The 19,112-nt window shown below is 42.7% G+C and overlaps 1 protein-coding gene across 3 annotated transcripts in view; it reads right to left on the reverse strand.

The window, feature by feature from the left end:
• Positions 1-19,112, reverse strand: part of SLC1A2 (solute carrier family 1 member 2) — a 153,099-nt gene that overhangs the window by 25,971 nt on the left and 108,016 nt on the right. For all 3 annotated transcript variants that reach the window (XM_043482217.1, XM_043482219.1, XM_043482216.1), the window contains exons 5-7: positions 18,421-18,589; positions 13,626-13,752; positions 2,607-2,840 (exon numbers count right to left, since the gene is read on the reverse strand). In XM_043482217.1, coding sequence (XP_043338152.1) covers positions 2,607-2,840; positions 13,626-13,752; positions 18,421-18,589 — 530 coding nt within the window. The remainder of the gene's footprint in view (positions 1-2,606; positions 2,841-13,625; positions 13,753-18,420; positions 18,590-19,112) is intronic.

Raw genomic sequence — 19,112 nt, forward strand, 5'->3', positions numbered from 1 at the left:
GTGCTTCCTGTACTGCAGGGAGATTCTTTTTATCACTGAGCCACCGGGAAAGCTCCACAAATTAAAACCTGTTAGTGATACAAAGCACGGTAAATTTTTAAGACAAATATCAAGTGAAGAGGGGCATTATTTGCAACATATGATACATGAGTTGATATTTTTATACATGAAGAGAACTGAAAACCAATCAGGAAAGGATAAATACCGCAACAGGAAATTCAACTCACAAACAATTCGCAGGGCAGGGGAGGGAAGGGAAGGATGGTCAAAAAGAACATAAAAAGATGTTTTCCCACCCCAGGAATCAGAGTGACGCAAATTCAGTGAGATCACTTTTCACCAATAGGTTTGCAAAGTGTTAAAATGACTGCTTTTATGTCCCCAGTTAGTAGGGACATAAACTAACATACTTTTCCAAATTGTAATCTGGTGATATGCTTCAAAACCATCAATGTGCTTACCTTCGGATTCAGAAACTCGAAATTTATCCTGAAGGGATCATCAGACATCCTTGCAGAGATGTATTTAAAAGGATGCATGTCACAGCCCTATTCAATATACAAGGCTTAAATGTACATTTGGGATAGGGTTGTATTATAGTACATACAGTATATTATTATGAAGTTTAAAAATAATAGTGATAGAAATATAGTTATAGTAAGAGCTATATTAATAGACATAACATAACTCTTATGATATGTTGACCAGTGAAAATTTTGTTATTTTTGGTTTAGTCACTAAGTTGTGGTCCTACTCTTTTGCAACCCCATGGACTGTAGCCTGCCGGGCTCCTCTGTCCATGGGATTTCCCAGGCAAGAATACTGGAGTGGGTTGCCATTTCCTTATCCAAGGGATCTTCTTGACTCACTTTAGCAATGTACAATATCTGCACATAAAAAGAACTGGACATGCACATAATTGTAAAGATTAACCAAAATGTTACTACGAGGTATCAGTAGTGATGCCTGTTTTTTCTCCAAACTTTTATTCACTGTCTGAACTTGTTCATAATGAGAAAACATCATGCTCATAACCAGAAAACAAAAATAAAACTAAACCTGATTGTTTTTATTTTTGAAAAAAGTTAACTTTTTCACTAAAAAGACAGGATCTTTATGGCTAGAACTCTTTAACCATAAGAAGTTTATAGGACCAAGAAGGAAAAAGGAAATCTTGGAGTGCTTTCCTTCATCTCGGGAAACCAAATGCAGAATCTAGATCTCCCAGATTGTACATATTTTCACTTTTTCTGAAACCTTACATTCTACTAGTCCAAACTTCTCATTCATTTGTAAGATGGAAATATAGTTTGGCTTCCTAGGTATCACCACTACGGGCCTACTATGTAACTTAAGAAAAACATGATGGTCTGCTCAGTAGTTTAGAAGCAGCAGTTTCCCTGTGTCACAGAGCAGCTGCCTCCCCGGCAGAGCATGGTCATGGGCTCTGTAACAAAGACCTGCCGACCTGTGACTCCAAAGATAACGCTGAGCTGTGGGTTGCAGTTTGTCTGTCTCCCTGCCATCTGCTTTATGGCCTCAGTCTTGGTTTCAGGAACCAAGGATACATGTGCAGAAATAAAAGCAAATATTGTAGGCTTAGAGAATAAAACTCTCTTAGTCTTGGAAATTCTACATTGCTTGGTGTTTCTTATGTACTTGTTTTTGTTGATTTGTTGGTTTGTTTTTGCTAAATTCAGTCCAAAATGGTATCCAAGGAAGAAGAGATTTTTGCTTTTTTTGTCTGCATATCTCTGGAGTCCTCGCTGGCTTCTGAGGCACTGGAACTAGGTAACGAAGAAGGAACCAACTCTTAGTCAATGTCAAGTCAAATCAATACCAACCTGACTTTCCTCAAAATCAATGGGACTGAATAGTCCACTACAGGTTCAGAGACTTCTCTGATTTCCGGCTTGCCTGAAAAATCTCATCTAACCTACCATTCACCCTGCAAAATCTTTTTCTCTTATTCTTGAAAAATTACTCAATAGAGTAATATGCTGTAATAGCATTTTTCAAATCACAGATGAGAGGATTTCTTAAATACAATAGCATCCTGTTACACCCTTTTGGAAAACATTTAAAGCTGAATTAACACTATATGTGCTTCCCTGGAGACTCAGATCATAAAGAATCTGCCTGCAATGTGGGAGACCCAGGTTCGATCCCTCTGTTGGGAAGATCTCTTAAAGAAGGGAATGGCTACCAACTCCAATATTCTCCTGGAGAATACCATGGATAGAGGAGACTGGCAGGCTACAGTCCATGGGGTCATAAAGAATCAGACATGACTGAGCAACTAACACTTTTCCTTAATGCTATATCTGGCAAATTATGCCTAGAGATGAACAGTACGCATTCACCTGGGAAATGTTATATGAGATCATAGTTCCAGGACAGCGGCATACCAGCAAAAAGTTCATCAGAAAAATCAAAAGTTCCTAAACGGAGCCAAGAATCTACAGAGTTCTACTCTTTCAAAAATATTTTAATAATATGTGAAAAGTGTTCTCATTGAATATTGTGATGGGGAGGTTTTGAAAAGGGAGTGGCAAAGAAGTTAAAGGAGCGAGCAGAGAGAAATGGTGATGTCTGGTGTTCTCTACCTGGAAGCGGTACCCAGGGCAGTGATCCAAGCTTGGAAAATGCCAGCAAAAAAGGAGAAAGGGTTTTTCCTGGTCACTAGAAAGTAAATCAAGGGGAGGAAGATCCCCCCATGGATGATGAGGCCGACAATCACCGTGATCATGTACATCCCCAGTTGCCTAGCAACCACTTCTAAGTCCTTGATTGCGATGATCTTCCCACAGATTAGGCAGGCAATACCCAGGGGAGAGTACCTGAAAAACAGGAAAGAAAAAGCATGAAGGAGCTGGCGATGGGATTCAGAATTTAAAACCTGGGCCCTCCTAGGTACCACACCCTGAGGAAAACTCTGCACATTTCTGTACAAAGAGTGTTTACAAAAGAGGACCAGGAGGCTCAATACATACTATATTTTGCTTCTGACTAGCCACATTATCTGAAATCTTTCCTATGGTCCCAGTGGCTCCTGCTCTGATGAAAAACCCCGAGATAAACTTTGTTGCTCAGCTAATTTTTTTTCATTTATTTTTATTAATTGGAGGTTAATTACTTTACAATATTGTAGTGGTTTTTGCCATACATTGACATGGCTCAGCTATGGATTTACATGTGTTCCCCATCCTGAACCCCCCTCCCACCTCCCTTTCCATCCCACTCAGGTAATTTTTTAGGGTTGGAGGAGACAAGTTTTACTGCCTCTTCAGTAAGCACCACGCTTAAAGTTAAGAGACACCCAGGTTACATCTTTAATAATCTTGTTTGACTTCTCTATTCCATATCTCCTTTCTTGAAAATTGAGACTAAATCTAGAGCTTCCCAGAAAACTCATTCGAGTTTCATCAATTTATGAACACTGGGGTTTGTAAATTGTGCTTTGTTTTTGGCTTGGAAGGAATCTAGAAAATACAGAGAAAGAGAGAGAGAGCTGCCCAAACAAGAAAATCATACGAGCCAATGAGCATGTTTAGAGAAACGTGATTTTATCACTTCCAAGTGTTTCTTTCCCTACTTACTCCAACAAGAATGCTGGCTGCCACTCATCGTATTTCAAGCATTATGGGGGGAGATCCACATATTTAATTCTTACCACAACCCTAAAACCAAGGTCTCTTTATGGCTGTTTGGCAAATGAGGAAATTGAGGTTTGGAAAAGTTAAATAACTGGCCCAAGATCATGAAACCAGGAAAGAGGAGGAGGAGAATAATCTCAGATCTGTGAAACTCTACCACTGGGGGTTTTCACCTCTACCCACCAAACCACTTCCTTGAAGGAGCAGTTGTAGCTTTTTGTACAGAAGCTAACAATTTGCCACCTACCAATCTATCCTAAAGTAAACTTATTTTCTATTTCTATATTATTATTATTTTATAGAATGCTTGGAAACAATCTACTGTTGTCCTCACTCCATTCAGCCAACCATGTTCTTTCTCTCTCACCTTGGGTATACTTTTTACATGTTTGGCAACACCCCTTTTTCCACTGCTTAACCTGTTGGCGTTGGAGCATGAAGTTGTTCAGCCTGTGACACTTCTGACTGAAATGAACATGTCTGTGGGAACACTGCTACCTTATTAAGAATTATGAATATATTTGAAAGAAAGACTGTGGGGCAAATGAAGTCAGGCTCCCAGCTGAGGGAGGGGGGTCAGAAAAAAGACAAGGACAGTGAGCGGATTTGGTGGGTTTTTTCCTATCAGTTGTGTTTGGAGCAAGCAAGCACTTCCTGGGTTAAAGCAAAGCCATGAGGAGTAGAGAAGAGTCATATGCACAATTACACAAGACATGGAGCCTCTCCAGCCATTTACCAGCTCTATGACCTTGGTTGGTGACTTACTTCCATTTTACAGATGTGCAGGTCAAGGCTTAGAGAGGTTAACTACAACCTCATGGGATTGCTGTGAGAATTGGGGTGTTCTTTTTTTAAGTCTTTACTTAATGTGTCACAATACTGCTTCTGTTTTATGCCTTGGCTTGTTGGCCACAAGGCATGTGGGATCTTAGCTCTCCGACTGGGGATCAAACCTGCACCTCTGGCATTGGAAGGCGAAATCCTAATTACTGGTCCACCAGGGAAGTCTGTGATTACATTTTTGAACTTGCATATATGCACACACTGTCAGAAGTCCTGCCCCCCGCCAATCCCTGTTAGGACCATTAGTTCTCTGATTGCTGACACAGGTGTGCGTGCTTAGCCATTCAATCAAGTTTGACTCTTTTCGACCCTGTGAACTGTAGCATGCCAGGCTCCTCTGTCCATGGAATTTTTCAGGTGAGAATACTGCAGTGGGTTCCTATTTCCTCCTTCAGGGGATCTTCCCAACCCAGGGACTGAACCCACAGCTCTTGTGTCTCCTGCATTGCTAGCAGATTCTTTACCCACTGAGCCATGGGGGAATACTCCCGACACAGGAGTCCCTTGCATGTTCTGTTTCCACACATCTACTCCATGTCCCCTCATCACCATGCTGAATGAGTCAAGTCTGAGTTAAAGAGACTTTCTAAGGCTTCCTTGGTGGCTCAGCTGGTAAGGAATCAGCCTGCAATGCCGGAGACATGGGTTGGATCCCTGGGTTGGGAAGATCCCCTGGAGAAGGGAAAGGGCTACCCACTCCAGTATTCTGGCCTGGAGAATTCAAGGACAGAGGAGCCTGGCAGGCTACAGTCCGTGGGGTTACAAAGAGTCAGACACGACTGAGTGACTTTCACTTTCAAGGTATCTCACAGGCTACTGCCACCCAACTACAGATGATTTTATGAGTAAGCGCTCAAGATCACCACTTAAAGTGATGAAGCAAACAACCAAAGCCATAAACCAAAGTGCATGAAGAGGCTGAGAACTCTTGTGAGGTTTCTAAAGCCAAGTGATGCCCAGCAGTTTCTAAATCAGAAGGATATGACTACAGAGTTGGGGGGAGGGAAAGGCTCCCATGCTGCCCTGAAACTGGCTGTATCCTCAGCTCTGGGCAGCATTTTCAAAACCATTGATTCATCCAGGACTGGTCTGTGGCATCTTTTTCTTACTGTTGCATCACTCTTTCCTTCCTCCGCCCACTTCACACCTCAGTTCTTGTTATCTTAAGGTTCTCACCAAGGTCTGCTCTCTAATCCACAAACAGGCTCATCCACAGCACTAATATACGCTGATCTCAGTCCATGTAACCACAGACTCCAGGCTCCAAATCACCTGGCCTGCCCGAAACAACATGGATTCCCTGAACCCACCACATACCGACTGAGTTAGAATTTCCTAGAGCTAGCCTTGGGGCATTTATACCTCAAACAAGTCCCCCAGGTCATTCTGACATGTTTAGAAATCAGTGTTTTCAGCAACAAAATCTGATCTGCAATGGCTGAAATACAGATATTCCATGGTTAGTCTTTGGAAACCATTTCCTTTATTTAGCTGCAACTTATTCAAGGCTTCCAGTTTTAACCCACTAAAATGATTAACTGGGGACTTTCAAGGACAGGACAGATGGTGGGCCAGATGCTTGGAGTGGATAGAGGTAAGTGAAGGGACTTTCTCAGTCCTGCCCTGAAGTCACTGTGGTTCTGTCCCACACGTTGCCAATAACAACACCGGTCTACCAGTTTGGGGCAGATTTCAAGAGAACTCAAGAGTTGGAAGAGCTTGTCAATAAAGATGAACATTCCAAAAATTACCCAAGGTACTGTCCGTATTCGGGGTAAGGAAGAAACACAAATCTCCATTTTCCCATTTTACTTAGGGAGAGTTTCTAGCTATCCAAAAAGTCACTTTTGCTGAGAGTTACCATATGGGGGTTAGAACTTTTTATCAGGATAGAGTGAAAGTCAGTTCCAGGCTCCATTATATCACTAGTGCCTAACGTTGTTGGCAGAGAAGACATGCTCAAAAGTATTTTGGAAGTGAAAGAATGAATGGATGGATGGGTGGTTGGGTGGATTGGGGGTGGATGGATGGTGGTGGTAGTGGGTTAACTGAGAGGGAGAATTGAAACAGTGAGGAGAGATTTCACTTCTTACTTTATGTTTCTATGGTGGTGAGATTATGAAAAGTTTTACTTTCTATATGTTTTGCAGATTTTGGAAAAAAAAAGTTTTAAAGCACTCTGCAAAAAATGAGGATATGAAAATCACAACAAAATTAAGAGTTTTTCTTTCTTTCTTTTAGGTGATTCAGAGGGCTTTGCAGGCTTCTTAAGGAATTCATGAGCACAGAGAAACAAAGCTTATGGATTGAATTGATAATAATGGTAATTACAATATAATAACAATATTGTGCCTGCAAGCGTGCTAAGTCACTTCAGTTATGTCTAACTCTTTGCCACCCATGGACTATAGCCCACCAGGCTCCTCTGTCCCTGGGATTCTCCAGGCAAGAATACTGGAGTGGGTTGCCATGCCCTCCTCCAGAGGATCTTCCTGATCCAGGAATTGGACCCGCATCTCCTGTGCCTCCTGCAGACAGATTCTTACTGCTGGGCTACCAGTTAAGAGAAAGTCGCTCAGTCATGCCTGACTCTTTGTGACCCTATAGACTATACAGTGAACTGAACTGAGACTATACAGTCCATGGAATTCTTCAGGCCAGAACACTAGAGTGGGTAGCCTTTCCCTTCTCCAGGGGATCTTCCCAACTCAGGGATCGAACCCAGGTCTCCCACCTTGCAGGCAGATTCTGTACCGGCTGAGCCACAAGAGAAGACCCCTGAGCCACCAGGGAAGCCCTAATGACAATACAGGTTCATACAAAATGCTTAGACAGGTCCCAGCACACAGGAACTGCTCCACAACTATTTGTCACAATTTCACTCAATTCTCAAAGCAACCCTATGATGTGGATTCTATGATCAATCCATCTCACAGGTCAAGATGAGGACTGTAGAGTGTATCTAACTTGTCTAACGTCACTCAGTTCATAAGAGGAGGACCCCAGGTTCAGATAGAAGTTGAGTTTAATAACACTTCTCTAAATTCCCATTACTAAGGCCATGCAACACTGGGCAAGCTAACCAATGTGCATGGTTTTCTCATCTAGAAAATGAGGCTCACCAAAGTACCTATTTTTGCTAGGTCTTCAGTTCACTCAGTTGTGTCTGACTCTTTGTGACCCCACAGACTGCAGCATGCTAGGCTTCCCTGTCCATCACCAACTCCCAGAGCCTACTCAAACTCATGTCCATCGTGTCCATGATGCCATCCAGTCATCTCATCCTCTATTGTCCCCTTCTCTTCCTGCCTTCAATCTTTCCCAGCCTAAGGGTCTCTTCAAATGAGTTAGTTCTTTGCATCAGGTGGCCAAAGTATTGGAGTTTCAGCTTCAGCATCAGTCCTTCCAATGAATATTCAGGACTGATTTCCTTTAGGGTGGACTGGTTGGATCTCCTTACAGTCGAAGGGAGTCTCAAGAGTCTTCTCCAACAATTTTGAACATAGTTCAAAAGCATCAATTCTTCTGTACTCAGCTTTCTTTATAGTCCAACTCTCACATCCATACATGACTACTGGAAAAACCATAGCTTTGACTAGACGGACCTTTGTTGGTAAAGTAATGTCTCTGCTTTTTAATGTGCTGTCTAGGATGGTCATAGCTTTTCTTCAAAGGAGCAAGCATCTTTTAATTTCATGGCTGCATTCACCATCTGTAGTGATTTTGGAGCCCCCAAAAATAAAGTCTCTCACTGTTTGCAATGTTTCCCCATCTATTTCCATGAAGTGATGGGACCAGATGCCATCATCTTAGTTTTCTGAATGTTGAGTTTTAAGTCAACTTTTTCACTCTCCTCTTTCACTTTCATCAAGTGGTTCTTCAGTTCTTCTTCACTTTCTGCCATAAGGGTGGTGTTATCTGTGTCTATGAGGTTACTGATATTTCTCCCAGCAATCTTGATTCCAGCTTGTGCTTCATCCAGCCTGGCATTTCTCATGATGTACTCTGCATATAAGTTAAATAAGCAGGGTGACAATATACAGCCTTGACATACTCCTTTCCCGATTTGGAACCAGTCTGTTGTTCCATGTCCAGTTCTAACTGCTGCTTCTTGACCAGCATACAGATTTCTCAAGAGGCAGGTCAGGTATTCCCATCTCTTTAAGAATTTTCCACAGTTTGTTGTGATCCACACAGTCAAAGGTTTTGGTATAGTCAATAAAGCAGAAGTAGATGTTTTTCTTGAACTCTCTCACTTTTTTGATGATCCAGTGGATGTTGGCAATTTGATCTCTGGTTCCTCTTCCTTTTCTAAATTCAGCTTGAATGTCTGGAAGTTCACGGTTCATGTACTGTTAAAGCCTGGCTTGGAGAATTTTGAGCATTACTCTGCTAGATGAGTGCAATTGTGCAGTAGTTTGAACATTCTTTGGCATTGCCGTTCTTTGGGATTGGAATGAAAACTGACCTTTCCCAGTCCTGTGGTCACTGCTGAGTTTTCCAGCTTTGCTGGCATATTGAGTGAAGCACCTTCACTAGGTCTTACTGTGACAAATAAAAGAGTCAATGCATGTAAAATAATTGAACAGTATTAGGCATGTAGCAGGAATTTGGAAAATCTTAGTTATGACCTAAAATAATAATCATAACAATTATTACTTTCTCAATAATAGATACAGGAGAGTAATTGAAAAAGTGCTGAACATATAGCAGAATTTAATAATTCTGTTATAATTTAACATCCTAATGGCTCAGATAGTAATGAAACTGCTTGCAATGCAGAAGACATGGGTTCCATCCCTGGGTTGGAAGATGCCCTGGAGAAGAAAATGGCAATCCACTCCATTATTCTTGCCTGAGAAATCCCATGGACAGGCGCCTGGCAGGCTACAGTCCACGGGGTCACAAAGAGTTGGACACAACTGAGTGACTAACACATCACACACTAGCATTGTTAGATTAATAGCAATCTCCTCAATGATGCCTTGTGCTATTATTACTACTCTTTTCTAACATTTTTAAACAACTTTTTATTTTACATCAGAGTATAGCCGATTAGCAATGTTGTGACAGTTTCAGATAGACAGCAAAGGGACTCAACCATACATATACATGTATCCATTCTCCTGTAAACTCCCCTCCCATCCAGGCTGCCACATAACATTGAGAAGAGTTCCTTGTGTATACAGTAGGACCTTGTTGGTTATTCATTTTAAATACAATAATGTGTACATGTCTGTCCCAAAGTCTCTAACCATCTCTTGCCCCCATTCTTCCCCCTGGGAACCATAAGTTCATTCTCTAAGGCTGTGAATCTGTTTCTGTTTTGTAAATAAGTTCAATCATATCATTTCTTTTTAGATTCCAAATATAAGGAATGTCATATGATATTTCTCCCTTTCTGTCTGACTTACTTCACTCAGCATGACAATCCCTAGATCCATCCATATTACTACATATGGCATTATTTCATTCTCCTTGATGGCTCATATTCCACTGTATATATGAACCATATCTTCTTTGCTCATTCACCTGTCAGTGGACATTTAAGTTGCTTCTATGTCTTGGCTACTGTAAACAGTGCTGCAATGAACATTGGGGTGCATGTATCCTATCAGATCATGTTTTTGGGGGGTATATGGCCAGGAGGGGGATTGTAGGGTCATATGGCAGCACTAGGTTGCTTTTTAACTAAGATTACTATTCTTACTATCGCATAGAGAAGACTACAAAAGAACTCTGATGATTTAAGCTTTGAGGGTGTCAGTTAAGATGTGGTTGGCTGCTTTATCCAGAACCTTCTTATACACATCATTATCAATTGCTGGCAAGGCAGCTGAAGAATGAAATAAATATGTAGGATTGATATCTCATGTCATATTACACCCTCCAGACTGTTGGGCTGGATGCGGTAACCAAACAGCTGTCAGAAACCATTCCATAGGCCTTGCTCCTGACTCACAATTGCTCTTCATCGCCTGGGATATGATGCTAAATCTTTAGGAGTTTTGGTTTCAGTGAAGAGGAAACATTTTGATCCACAGCCACTCCATCCCTGGGGAGAAGGGAGGCTACACTTTATCCCATGACTCATTTGATTTCCTAGAAGATTCCTTCTGCTTCAAGGGCTCAGTGGAAATGACACTGGCATGGATGAAGGAAGGAATTTTCATATATAACCCACATCATTGGCATCAGAGTAAAGAAAACAGAGCTGCATATTTACAGTGAGGGTGCTCACTTTGCTAGGAATTCTAGGAAGTAAAGGCAGATCTTTAATGTTTAAAACTAAGAGGCCTGTTCTGCTTTGCATATTCAGTTCAGTTCAGTCACTCAGTCATGTCCGACTCTTTGCAACCCCATGAATCGCAGTACGCCAGGCCTCCCTGTCCATCACCAACTGCCGGAGTCCACCCAAACCCATGTCCATTGAGTCGCCGATGCCATCTAACCATCTCATCCTCTGTCATCCCCTTCTCCTCCTGCCTTCTATCTTTCCCAGCATCAGGGTCTTTTCTAATGAGTCAGCTCTTCGCATCAGGTGGCCAAAGTATTGGAGTTTCAGCTTCAACATCAGTCCCTCCAATGAACACCCAGGACTGATCTCCTTTAGGATGGACTGGTTGGATCTCCTTGCAGTCCAAGGGACTCTCAAGAGTCTTCTCCAACACCACAGTTCAAAAGCATCAATTCTTTGGTGCTCAGCTTTCTTTATAGTCCAACTCTCACATACATAAATGACTACTGGAAAAACCATGGCTTTGACTAGACGGACCCAAAGCCTTTGACTGTGTGGATCACAAGAAACTGTGGAAAAATCTGAAGGAGATGGGAATACCAGACCACCTGACCTGCCTCCTGAGAAACCTGTATGCAGGTCAGGAAGCAACAGTCAGAACTGGACATGGACCAACAGACTGGTTCCAAATAGGAAAAGGAGTATGTCAAGGTTGTATATTGTCACCCTGCTTATTTAACTTATATGCAGAGTACATCATGAGAAATGCTGGGCTGGAGGAAGCTTTGCATATTACCATTTATTAAACTCTCAGCAAGCTCAGAATGGATTCAAAAGACTATTTTTTTTGGCTGTACAATGTGGGATCTTAGTTCCCCAACCAGGGATTGAACCTATGCCCTCTGCATTGGAAGCACGGTGCCTTAACCACTGGACCACCAGAGAAGTCCTTAAAAGATATTTTAAAATATTTTTACAGCATGAAATTGTGAGTGACGTTAAATCTTCACACAAAAGAAATATTTAGAAATCTAGCCTTGCCTGGGAAGTTGAAGAATCAATACAATAATTGAAAAGAACACACTATTGCATGAGAATCTTTTCTGTGTTTCCAAAGTCAATAAAGCAATGATCAGAACAGACCAGAACTACTGAATATGGTTCATGAAATCATGAGGAACATCTTCTTGATCTGAGACCCTGGGGCTTTCAGCTAGCCCACTTGTTCCTAAAGTTTTAGTAGGAATTTACTACCGGCACATCGCTGTGCTTGGTGATAAAATACAAGTTGAGAACAGATTTTGCCCGTGTAAGGTGGGAAGTCAGGGCCAAGAAAAGGAAGAAGAGATGAAACAGGTGGAATTTCAGGGGAAGGAAAGTGGAGGAGGATTGGGGAGGCAGGCGTGGGGGACTGGAGCAGGCAGAGTGAGGGAATCTGTAATCCAGAATTTCCGTGGCAAACAGAACACACATGCTGTTTGGTCTAAGAGTGGTTTTACTTTATTCCCAGGAAGGCATACAGGACCATCATAGGGATCTGAAATGCATACATGTAAAAATCATTCTATCTGGTAGATACTGAACACAAGAAATTTCCAGTAACTGGAAGTGACACAGATCCCTTGTGAAGGAGAAGCTTATGCTCTCCTGGGCTGCCCTAGACTTCAGAACCACTGACCATAAACACACATGAGATGAAGTGGAGACAATACCACTCACATGATTCAAACAACAACAAAACCCCACCCACGTACACACCACAGACTTTGATGTCAGTATAACACCAGCTCTTCTTCTTCCTGGCTATATCATCTTAGGCAAGTTAATTCACCTCCATGAACCTTTTCCCATTGCCTTTTCTATCAAATGGGAACCATAACACCATCTTTGCAGGGTTGTAGGGATTACACTTGAGAGGTATGAAGCACTCTCATGACTCTTGGCAGATAAAAGGAGAGCCATAAAGATCATGGTGATCATGACAATGTTAAAGAAGCAAGATTTAGTGTCTCTGGACCACAGTTTTCTCTGCTATAAAACTAGAGGGTGGAACCAGATTTCCAAGAGCACTTAATCCTGGGTGATGGCACTTTTTCTTGCACAGCCTGAGAACGGCCTGTTTTATGTATTTATTTACTTATTTTATGTATGAGTCATGAGAACCCAGACTGAAGAGGCATTTCATTTTGGACACCAGAATACTGGAGAAGTGATTCTTCCACACACCCTGGGTCATGCCACATCCCTGAGATCTTGGCCCTGTCTTAGTGTAGTGTATCCTGATATTGCTCAGAATCACGATTACTGATTGATATTCCCAGCTTGTCTGGTTTTTGGTTTTTTGGTTTTGTGTGTATGCGTGTGTTCTTTTCCTCCAGGGCAGAGATAGGTGAACTTTTTATGTAAGGGGTCAAACAGTAAACTTTTTAGGCTTTGCAGTCTACACAGTCTTGGTCATAACTACTCAACTCTGTCTTTTAGCACAAAAGAAACCCTAAACAATACGTGAGCAAATAGGTAGGCTGGGTCCCAACAAAACTATTTACGGGCACTGAATATGAATTTTGCATAACCATGTGTTGTGAATATTACTATTCTGGATTTTTTTTTCCAGCAAAATAAAAACATAGAACCCATTCTTAACTCATAGGTCACACAAAACAAATGGCAGGTAAGATCTGGCCCACAGGCTATATAGTTTTCCTGCCCATTTTCTATGGAAAGTTTCAAAAAAGAGATTTCCATTCCTTTTTCAAAGTCTTTCCAGAGAAATCTTTCCTTGATTCATGCCTGCTCACTCTTTCCTGCTAGGAGGGTCCAGGGTCCTTTGAAGACCCCAAGACCACCTCACACCCCCACCACAATGATGTAAGAACAGATCCACTTACCACATGATCATGATCACTAACTTCATTACAATTTCATTCAAAATGTTGAAGAATTCCACCATCAACTTGGCCTGCTCGCCCATCTTCCCCATGGCAATGCCAAAAGCAATGAAAAACCCTATCAGACCTGTTGGGTGAATCACAGGACACAAAAGGACAAATGATAAAATATGTGTTTTCTTCTTGTTTGTAACCATCCCCTGTGTATGCAGCCACATTCTCACTACCAGCTATCCTATGAATTAAGCATTAAAAGACAGAAGTATTATGTCCCACACTGAAAATACCTTTCCCCTGCATAACTATGGCTTTCCTGAATATTTTCCACATGAGCAAGTTGAACTGTAAGCAGGTTAGTTCCTTGGAGAAAATGAATTCATTTTCATTCCAAACTAAAGTACTCTCTTCTCTCTCTCTCCCCCTCACTTATGAAGTCATGTGTAAGCAGGTTCCATTAGTACATAGATTAATGAAGGAAGGCTTGTTGGGACTTGGGGATTATCATGCAAACTTTGGAGCCAATATTAGAAGAGTAGAGATCAATTAGCCAATTCAGTCTCTGCCAGGGTTATGTCTATATTAGTTTGGTGTTATCCCAAATTAATGCATGGTTGGTATATGTTTCACTCTAGGGAAATCCTAAACATGAAATTATTTTTCTATTGCTAATTTGAGAAGGAGGAAGAAATCTTGAAAAATCAAAGGGAAAGCAATGAGAAATCCAAAACAGCTGGGAAACCCCAGATGACCCAGTTTGTTTGGATTTAACCTGTTATTTATTAATTCATCATCATTTTTTTCCATGGTCCAAACGGTTAGAATACTTTCTTTTTTATTGTGTGTGTGTGTGTGTGTTTTTTTTCAGGATCATAAAACTAGAATATACTCTTTGTTACTTCCTAGCCCTTGGCCCTCTTCTCTTTTTACTTGATGTCACTTGACTTCCATCTAAGTGCAGCCACACCCCAGCTCCCAGGGTCGATCTAATCCCAGGCCAGGAGGGTCTGAGGAACCCCGTCCCCACCTCTTGATGTCAGCATCAAATTGCACTAAGTCCTGGACCAAGACCAACAGCCAACCTTGGATCTTATTTCTGTGTTGCCTTTGCCTCATTCTCTGAGTATCTGTCCTGGAAACCTGTCTGATACATTAGTTCCTCCAAGGCAAGACCCAGCTTTTCTCTCCCCAGAAAATTCTCTCTGCCATCACTCCCTCCACCCCTCTTCCTCAGCATCTCACCCTGGAGTCTCACTCAGACTCCCCCAGGTCTGGGGTGCACTCCATGGCTAACAGATGTCCCCATACTGACTGTGGTGGGGGGCGGTGTCTCTGGACTTCTGATAACCAGTCACCATGTGCCCAGCTACCAATCTGTAACTGCCAGTCTTGGTGCTCCAATGCTAATGACTTTCATGGACTATAAGTCAATGTCATTGTCCCCTTGGCAACAGGCCCTTGCTTGCCCATCTGACTTTTTTTCTGCCCTGCAGTATGGGCCATCCACTCTTCCCTCTCTCCCCTTCCTCTTCCTTACACCTGCTCTGTCCCATGTTGGCAGACTTTATTTCCAGTCCCTCCCTATTATACCCAGTTTCCTATAGTGTCCACTTATGCCCACAGTCCTGAGCCATATCAAGGTAAATTATAGCATTATGATTTGATTCTTTTAGGGGAAAATTCTTTCTGTCCAAACTTCTGAATTTGCCTTTTCCATAGTTACCAAAACGATTCACTTCTCATACCAAGTACATATCAACCCAGATTGTTCAACTATCCTTTGCTGGACCCTCTCTTCTTCAGCAAAAACAATCTAGCACTTGCACTGAAATTCTTAATCCATTATATTTAATATTTCCCCTTTTTAGCTCTTAGCCAGAAAGATTAACTAGTGACTTACAAGTCAGTTTTGGCCATAAACACAAAGGCTTAATGAGAATTAGTGTGACCTAGAATTAGAGTGACCTAGTTCTGCAGTAATAGAGAAAATCAAATTTAGGCTCATCTCAAGCCCACAGAGAGGAGTTTTCTAGGTGTGTGGTGAGTGATAATCTGTGAATATCATGGCTGAGAATAGTTAGTGTCATGTGGTTAATTCCATCTGGAAATTTTAAGAGAAAATGCCCAAGGTCTCAAGGTCCCAAAGAACTAGGATAAAATAGCATCCCTGGCAGGGTCAGCAGAAAGTGTCCATCTCCATGAGTATAAGAGAGAGAGATGTTAAAAGAAGCAATCTCTCACAGGAGTTGACTTAAGTGGTTGGGATTGAATTGAAGTGAAGCCCAGAGTAGTCTGGAGGTTTGGGGAGTAGAGAAATGAGTCTTCAAAGAAGTGGGAGGCTGGAAGCGGAGTTTTTATCTTCACTATTGCAATGCTTGATCCTCGGGACTTTCCAAAGCCAAAAAACAAACCAAAACCAAAAAAAAAAAAAGCCACCATCTCTGCCTTGGAAGACCATGGAAAGAACCTTATTTCAGCCATGATTTGTAAATGGGAAGTTTCTCAACAGTTTAACTTCCCTTAGCTTTCCAGGGCCTCAGTCTGCACTTAGAAACCCATGGCCAGCCTGTCATTTCCCTCTGTAAACACTGCCTCATTGAACTCACTCTCTGGAACAACCAGTGTTTCATTTGAACAAAGCCCTCTTAGACTTGGTCACTGGGGTTGAGCAAGTCCTGAATGGTGGTGAAACTCCCCAATACAACCAAAGGTCATGTGACTTCCCAGAATCCACCAAGACCCTGGAAATGACCACAAAAAGTATTCTGAATGATTCACTCCAGAGCCCTGACCCCATTACTCATGGCCACAGTACAAAACGGTGGGGCCACATTGACCGTGGGCTGTGGGGGGACAAGGGGAGTTGGGAATGCCTGAAAGGTCACAGGTATCTGGACACTGGCAAAGAAGAGCCACTCAAGGTTGGATGCAGAGGGTGTTTGCAAATCCTCCTCCTCAGAGGAACTCTCCCACTTTCTCCTTCCTCCTCTCGCCTCCCACTGATTGTCAACAATATTTATTGATCTTCTGTTGCCTGGCAACCTGGTCTGCTTATCTCTTCCCTCACTCTCACTTCCTGTCAGGTCAAAGAAAAAGACACCTTTTAGCGGTGGGGCAATCTTGCTGAGTCAACCATTCTGGATGAGTAAGGAGTACGGTTACCAAATTTAGAAAAATAAAAAAAGGACTCCCAGGTAAAATCTGAATTTCAGATAAGGAATGCATTTTTTAAATACAAGTAAATCTGGTGCAATATTTGGGACATAACCCTTTAACATCATCTGTTGTTTATCTGAAAGTGAAAAGTGAAAGTGAAGTTGCTTAGTCGTGTCTGAATCTTTGCAACCCCATGGATTGCAGCCCACCAGGCTTCTCCATCCATGGAACTTCCCAGGCAAGAATACTGGAGTGGGTTGCCTTTTCTTTCTCCAGGAAATCTTTCTGACCCAGAGATGGAACCCAGGTCTCCCGCATTGCAGGCAGACACTTTACTATCTGAGCCACCAGGGAAGCCCTGAAATTCATGTGAAATGGGCACCCTGTATTTTATCTGACACCCCTACCAAAGAGACAAGGGCATTTGATCTCCTAGATGACAAAGTGAGCTCAATCTTTTCTAAAGAGCTCTCATTCAAATCCTTAGAAAGCTCACTCTGCATGGATCAGCATATTTCTTCCACATAGATTTCCCATTTCTGTACCTTATGACCAAATGCCCCTCTGTCTTGGCTTGGGGACACCACTCTAGCAGTGGACTGGGTTATGGTGGGGAGAACGGACCCAGGGGGTGGGTGGGGAGTAAACTGAGCAAACTAGAGTCATCCCCATGATAGGAGTATCTTCTATGGGTTTTTTCTACTGAGCAGCTCACCTTTAATGATGAGAGTAGCTCACGTGAAAAGCTCACGGCACGTACTGCTGTGCCCATGTGCACAATCTCACTGAATCCTCAGAACGATCTACAAGAGAAATGCCAACTCCATGCCCACTTTACAGATGAATCTTGAGACATAGAGGAATCTGTCCACAGTTAGATAATCAGTGGATGGTCCATAAGGGATGCAAACAGGATCCAAACTGGTCTAACTGCAGAGTCCAAGAACCCCTGCGCATGTCAATGTATGGCAAAAACCACTACAATATTGTAAAGTAATTAGCCTCCAACTAATAAAAATAAATGAAAAAAAAAAAAAAAAAAGAACCCCTGTGATGGCATGCTCAGAAGGTTCCACACTTGGAGAAAGGGCTCCCTGGAATCCCAGAAAGTTAAAACAAAAGCTTCTCCTTTTGAGAAGCTCCTTTAAGCACCAATGCCAACATTTTCCACTTCTAAAAGCACTGCCTTCATTTACAGACTGTGAGGACTGGGGCGGGACAGCTCCTATGCCTACACAGTCTTGGGACTCACACAAGGGTGGCTAGAAAAGAAAGAAATGAAAGACTTGGAAGTGTAACCTCATGAAATGGAGAGTCAGAGCAAGTGACTGGCCAACACCAGGCAGAAAGTCGGGGGAAGTGCCCCGTGAGCGTCAGCCCCTTCTCCTTCTCGGACTGCAGTGCCCACACCCCCGCGTGGTATTGCTCCAGCTTTCTCCCTTGCCCTTCATCTCAACTCTCAGTCCCAGTTACCCTCAAATCACTCCCCAGAGAAAGCCTCTTGCTCCACCTACAGGACAGCAGGGCGACTGGCTTTCTGAGAAGGACACCGGGAGGCCCGGGTGCTGCACTGCGGGAAAGGCCGGCCACGTGGCCCCGGCAGAGGTTTCTCCCGCAAGGCAATGAAGACAAGGGTACTCACCTAAGACATTCATGCCATCCTTGAACTCCAGGCCCTTCTTGATCACCACCTGGGTCTCCTCCGGAGCTTCTGTCACAGTCTCGTTCAACAGCGAGAGGACAGCGTCGGTGGCATTGCTGTCCTCGTCTGATGGGGGGGTCACCAGGACTTTCTTCGTCACTGTTTGAATCTAATGGGGTGGGGGGAAAAACAAAAAGACAAGACGCTGTTAAAATTACCAAAATCCTAGCCAATTATGTGTTTTAAAATTCCTAATAGGTCAAAAATAATTAAGAAATGTCATAAACGAGATTATAAAATTGGGGAATATTTTATATGTCTGTGTTTGACAGAGTGATGCTTTAAGGCACAAATACAGGTGAGAAATGGCTGTCCTCATCCCATGGTAGGGACAGGATTTATAACATTCTCTTGTAACTACCATGAGCAGTATGGTCAGTAACAGGACACAAGCTTTGAGTGGAGGGAAGCCTGTCTGCTTCTTTCATTCCCAGGGAGACAATATCAAATATGAGACCCAGTTGGATGACCTGCTGGCCCCTGTGATGGGTCCTGGATATGGCCAGGAACAGGAGGGTGAGGGTCTTGGTGGGGGTCAGATCAGCACCCCATAACCCACACGATTTGCTTCTCTCTGCCTGGTTTCCGTCACATGGAGTCTTCACAGACCCACTCTCACGCGGGCTCCTCCC

The sequence above is a fragment of the Cervus canadensis genome, chromosome 11 (genome assembly GCF_019320065.1).
Source record: "Cervus canadensis isolate Bull #8, Minnesota chromosome 11, ASM1932006v1, whole genome shotgun sequence".
NCBI classification, from domain to species: domain Eukaryota; kingdom Metazoa; phylum Chordata; class Mammalia; order Artiodactyla; family Cervidae; genus Cervus; species Cervus canadensis.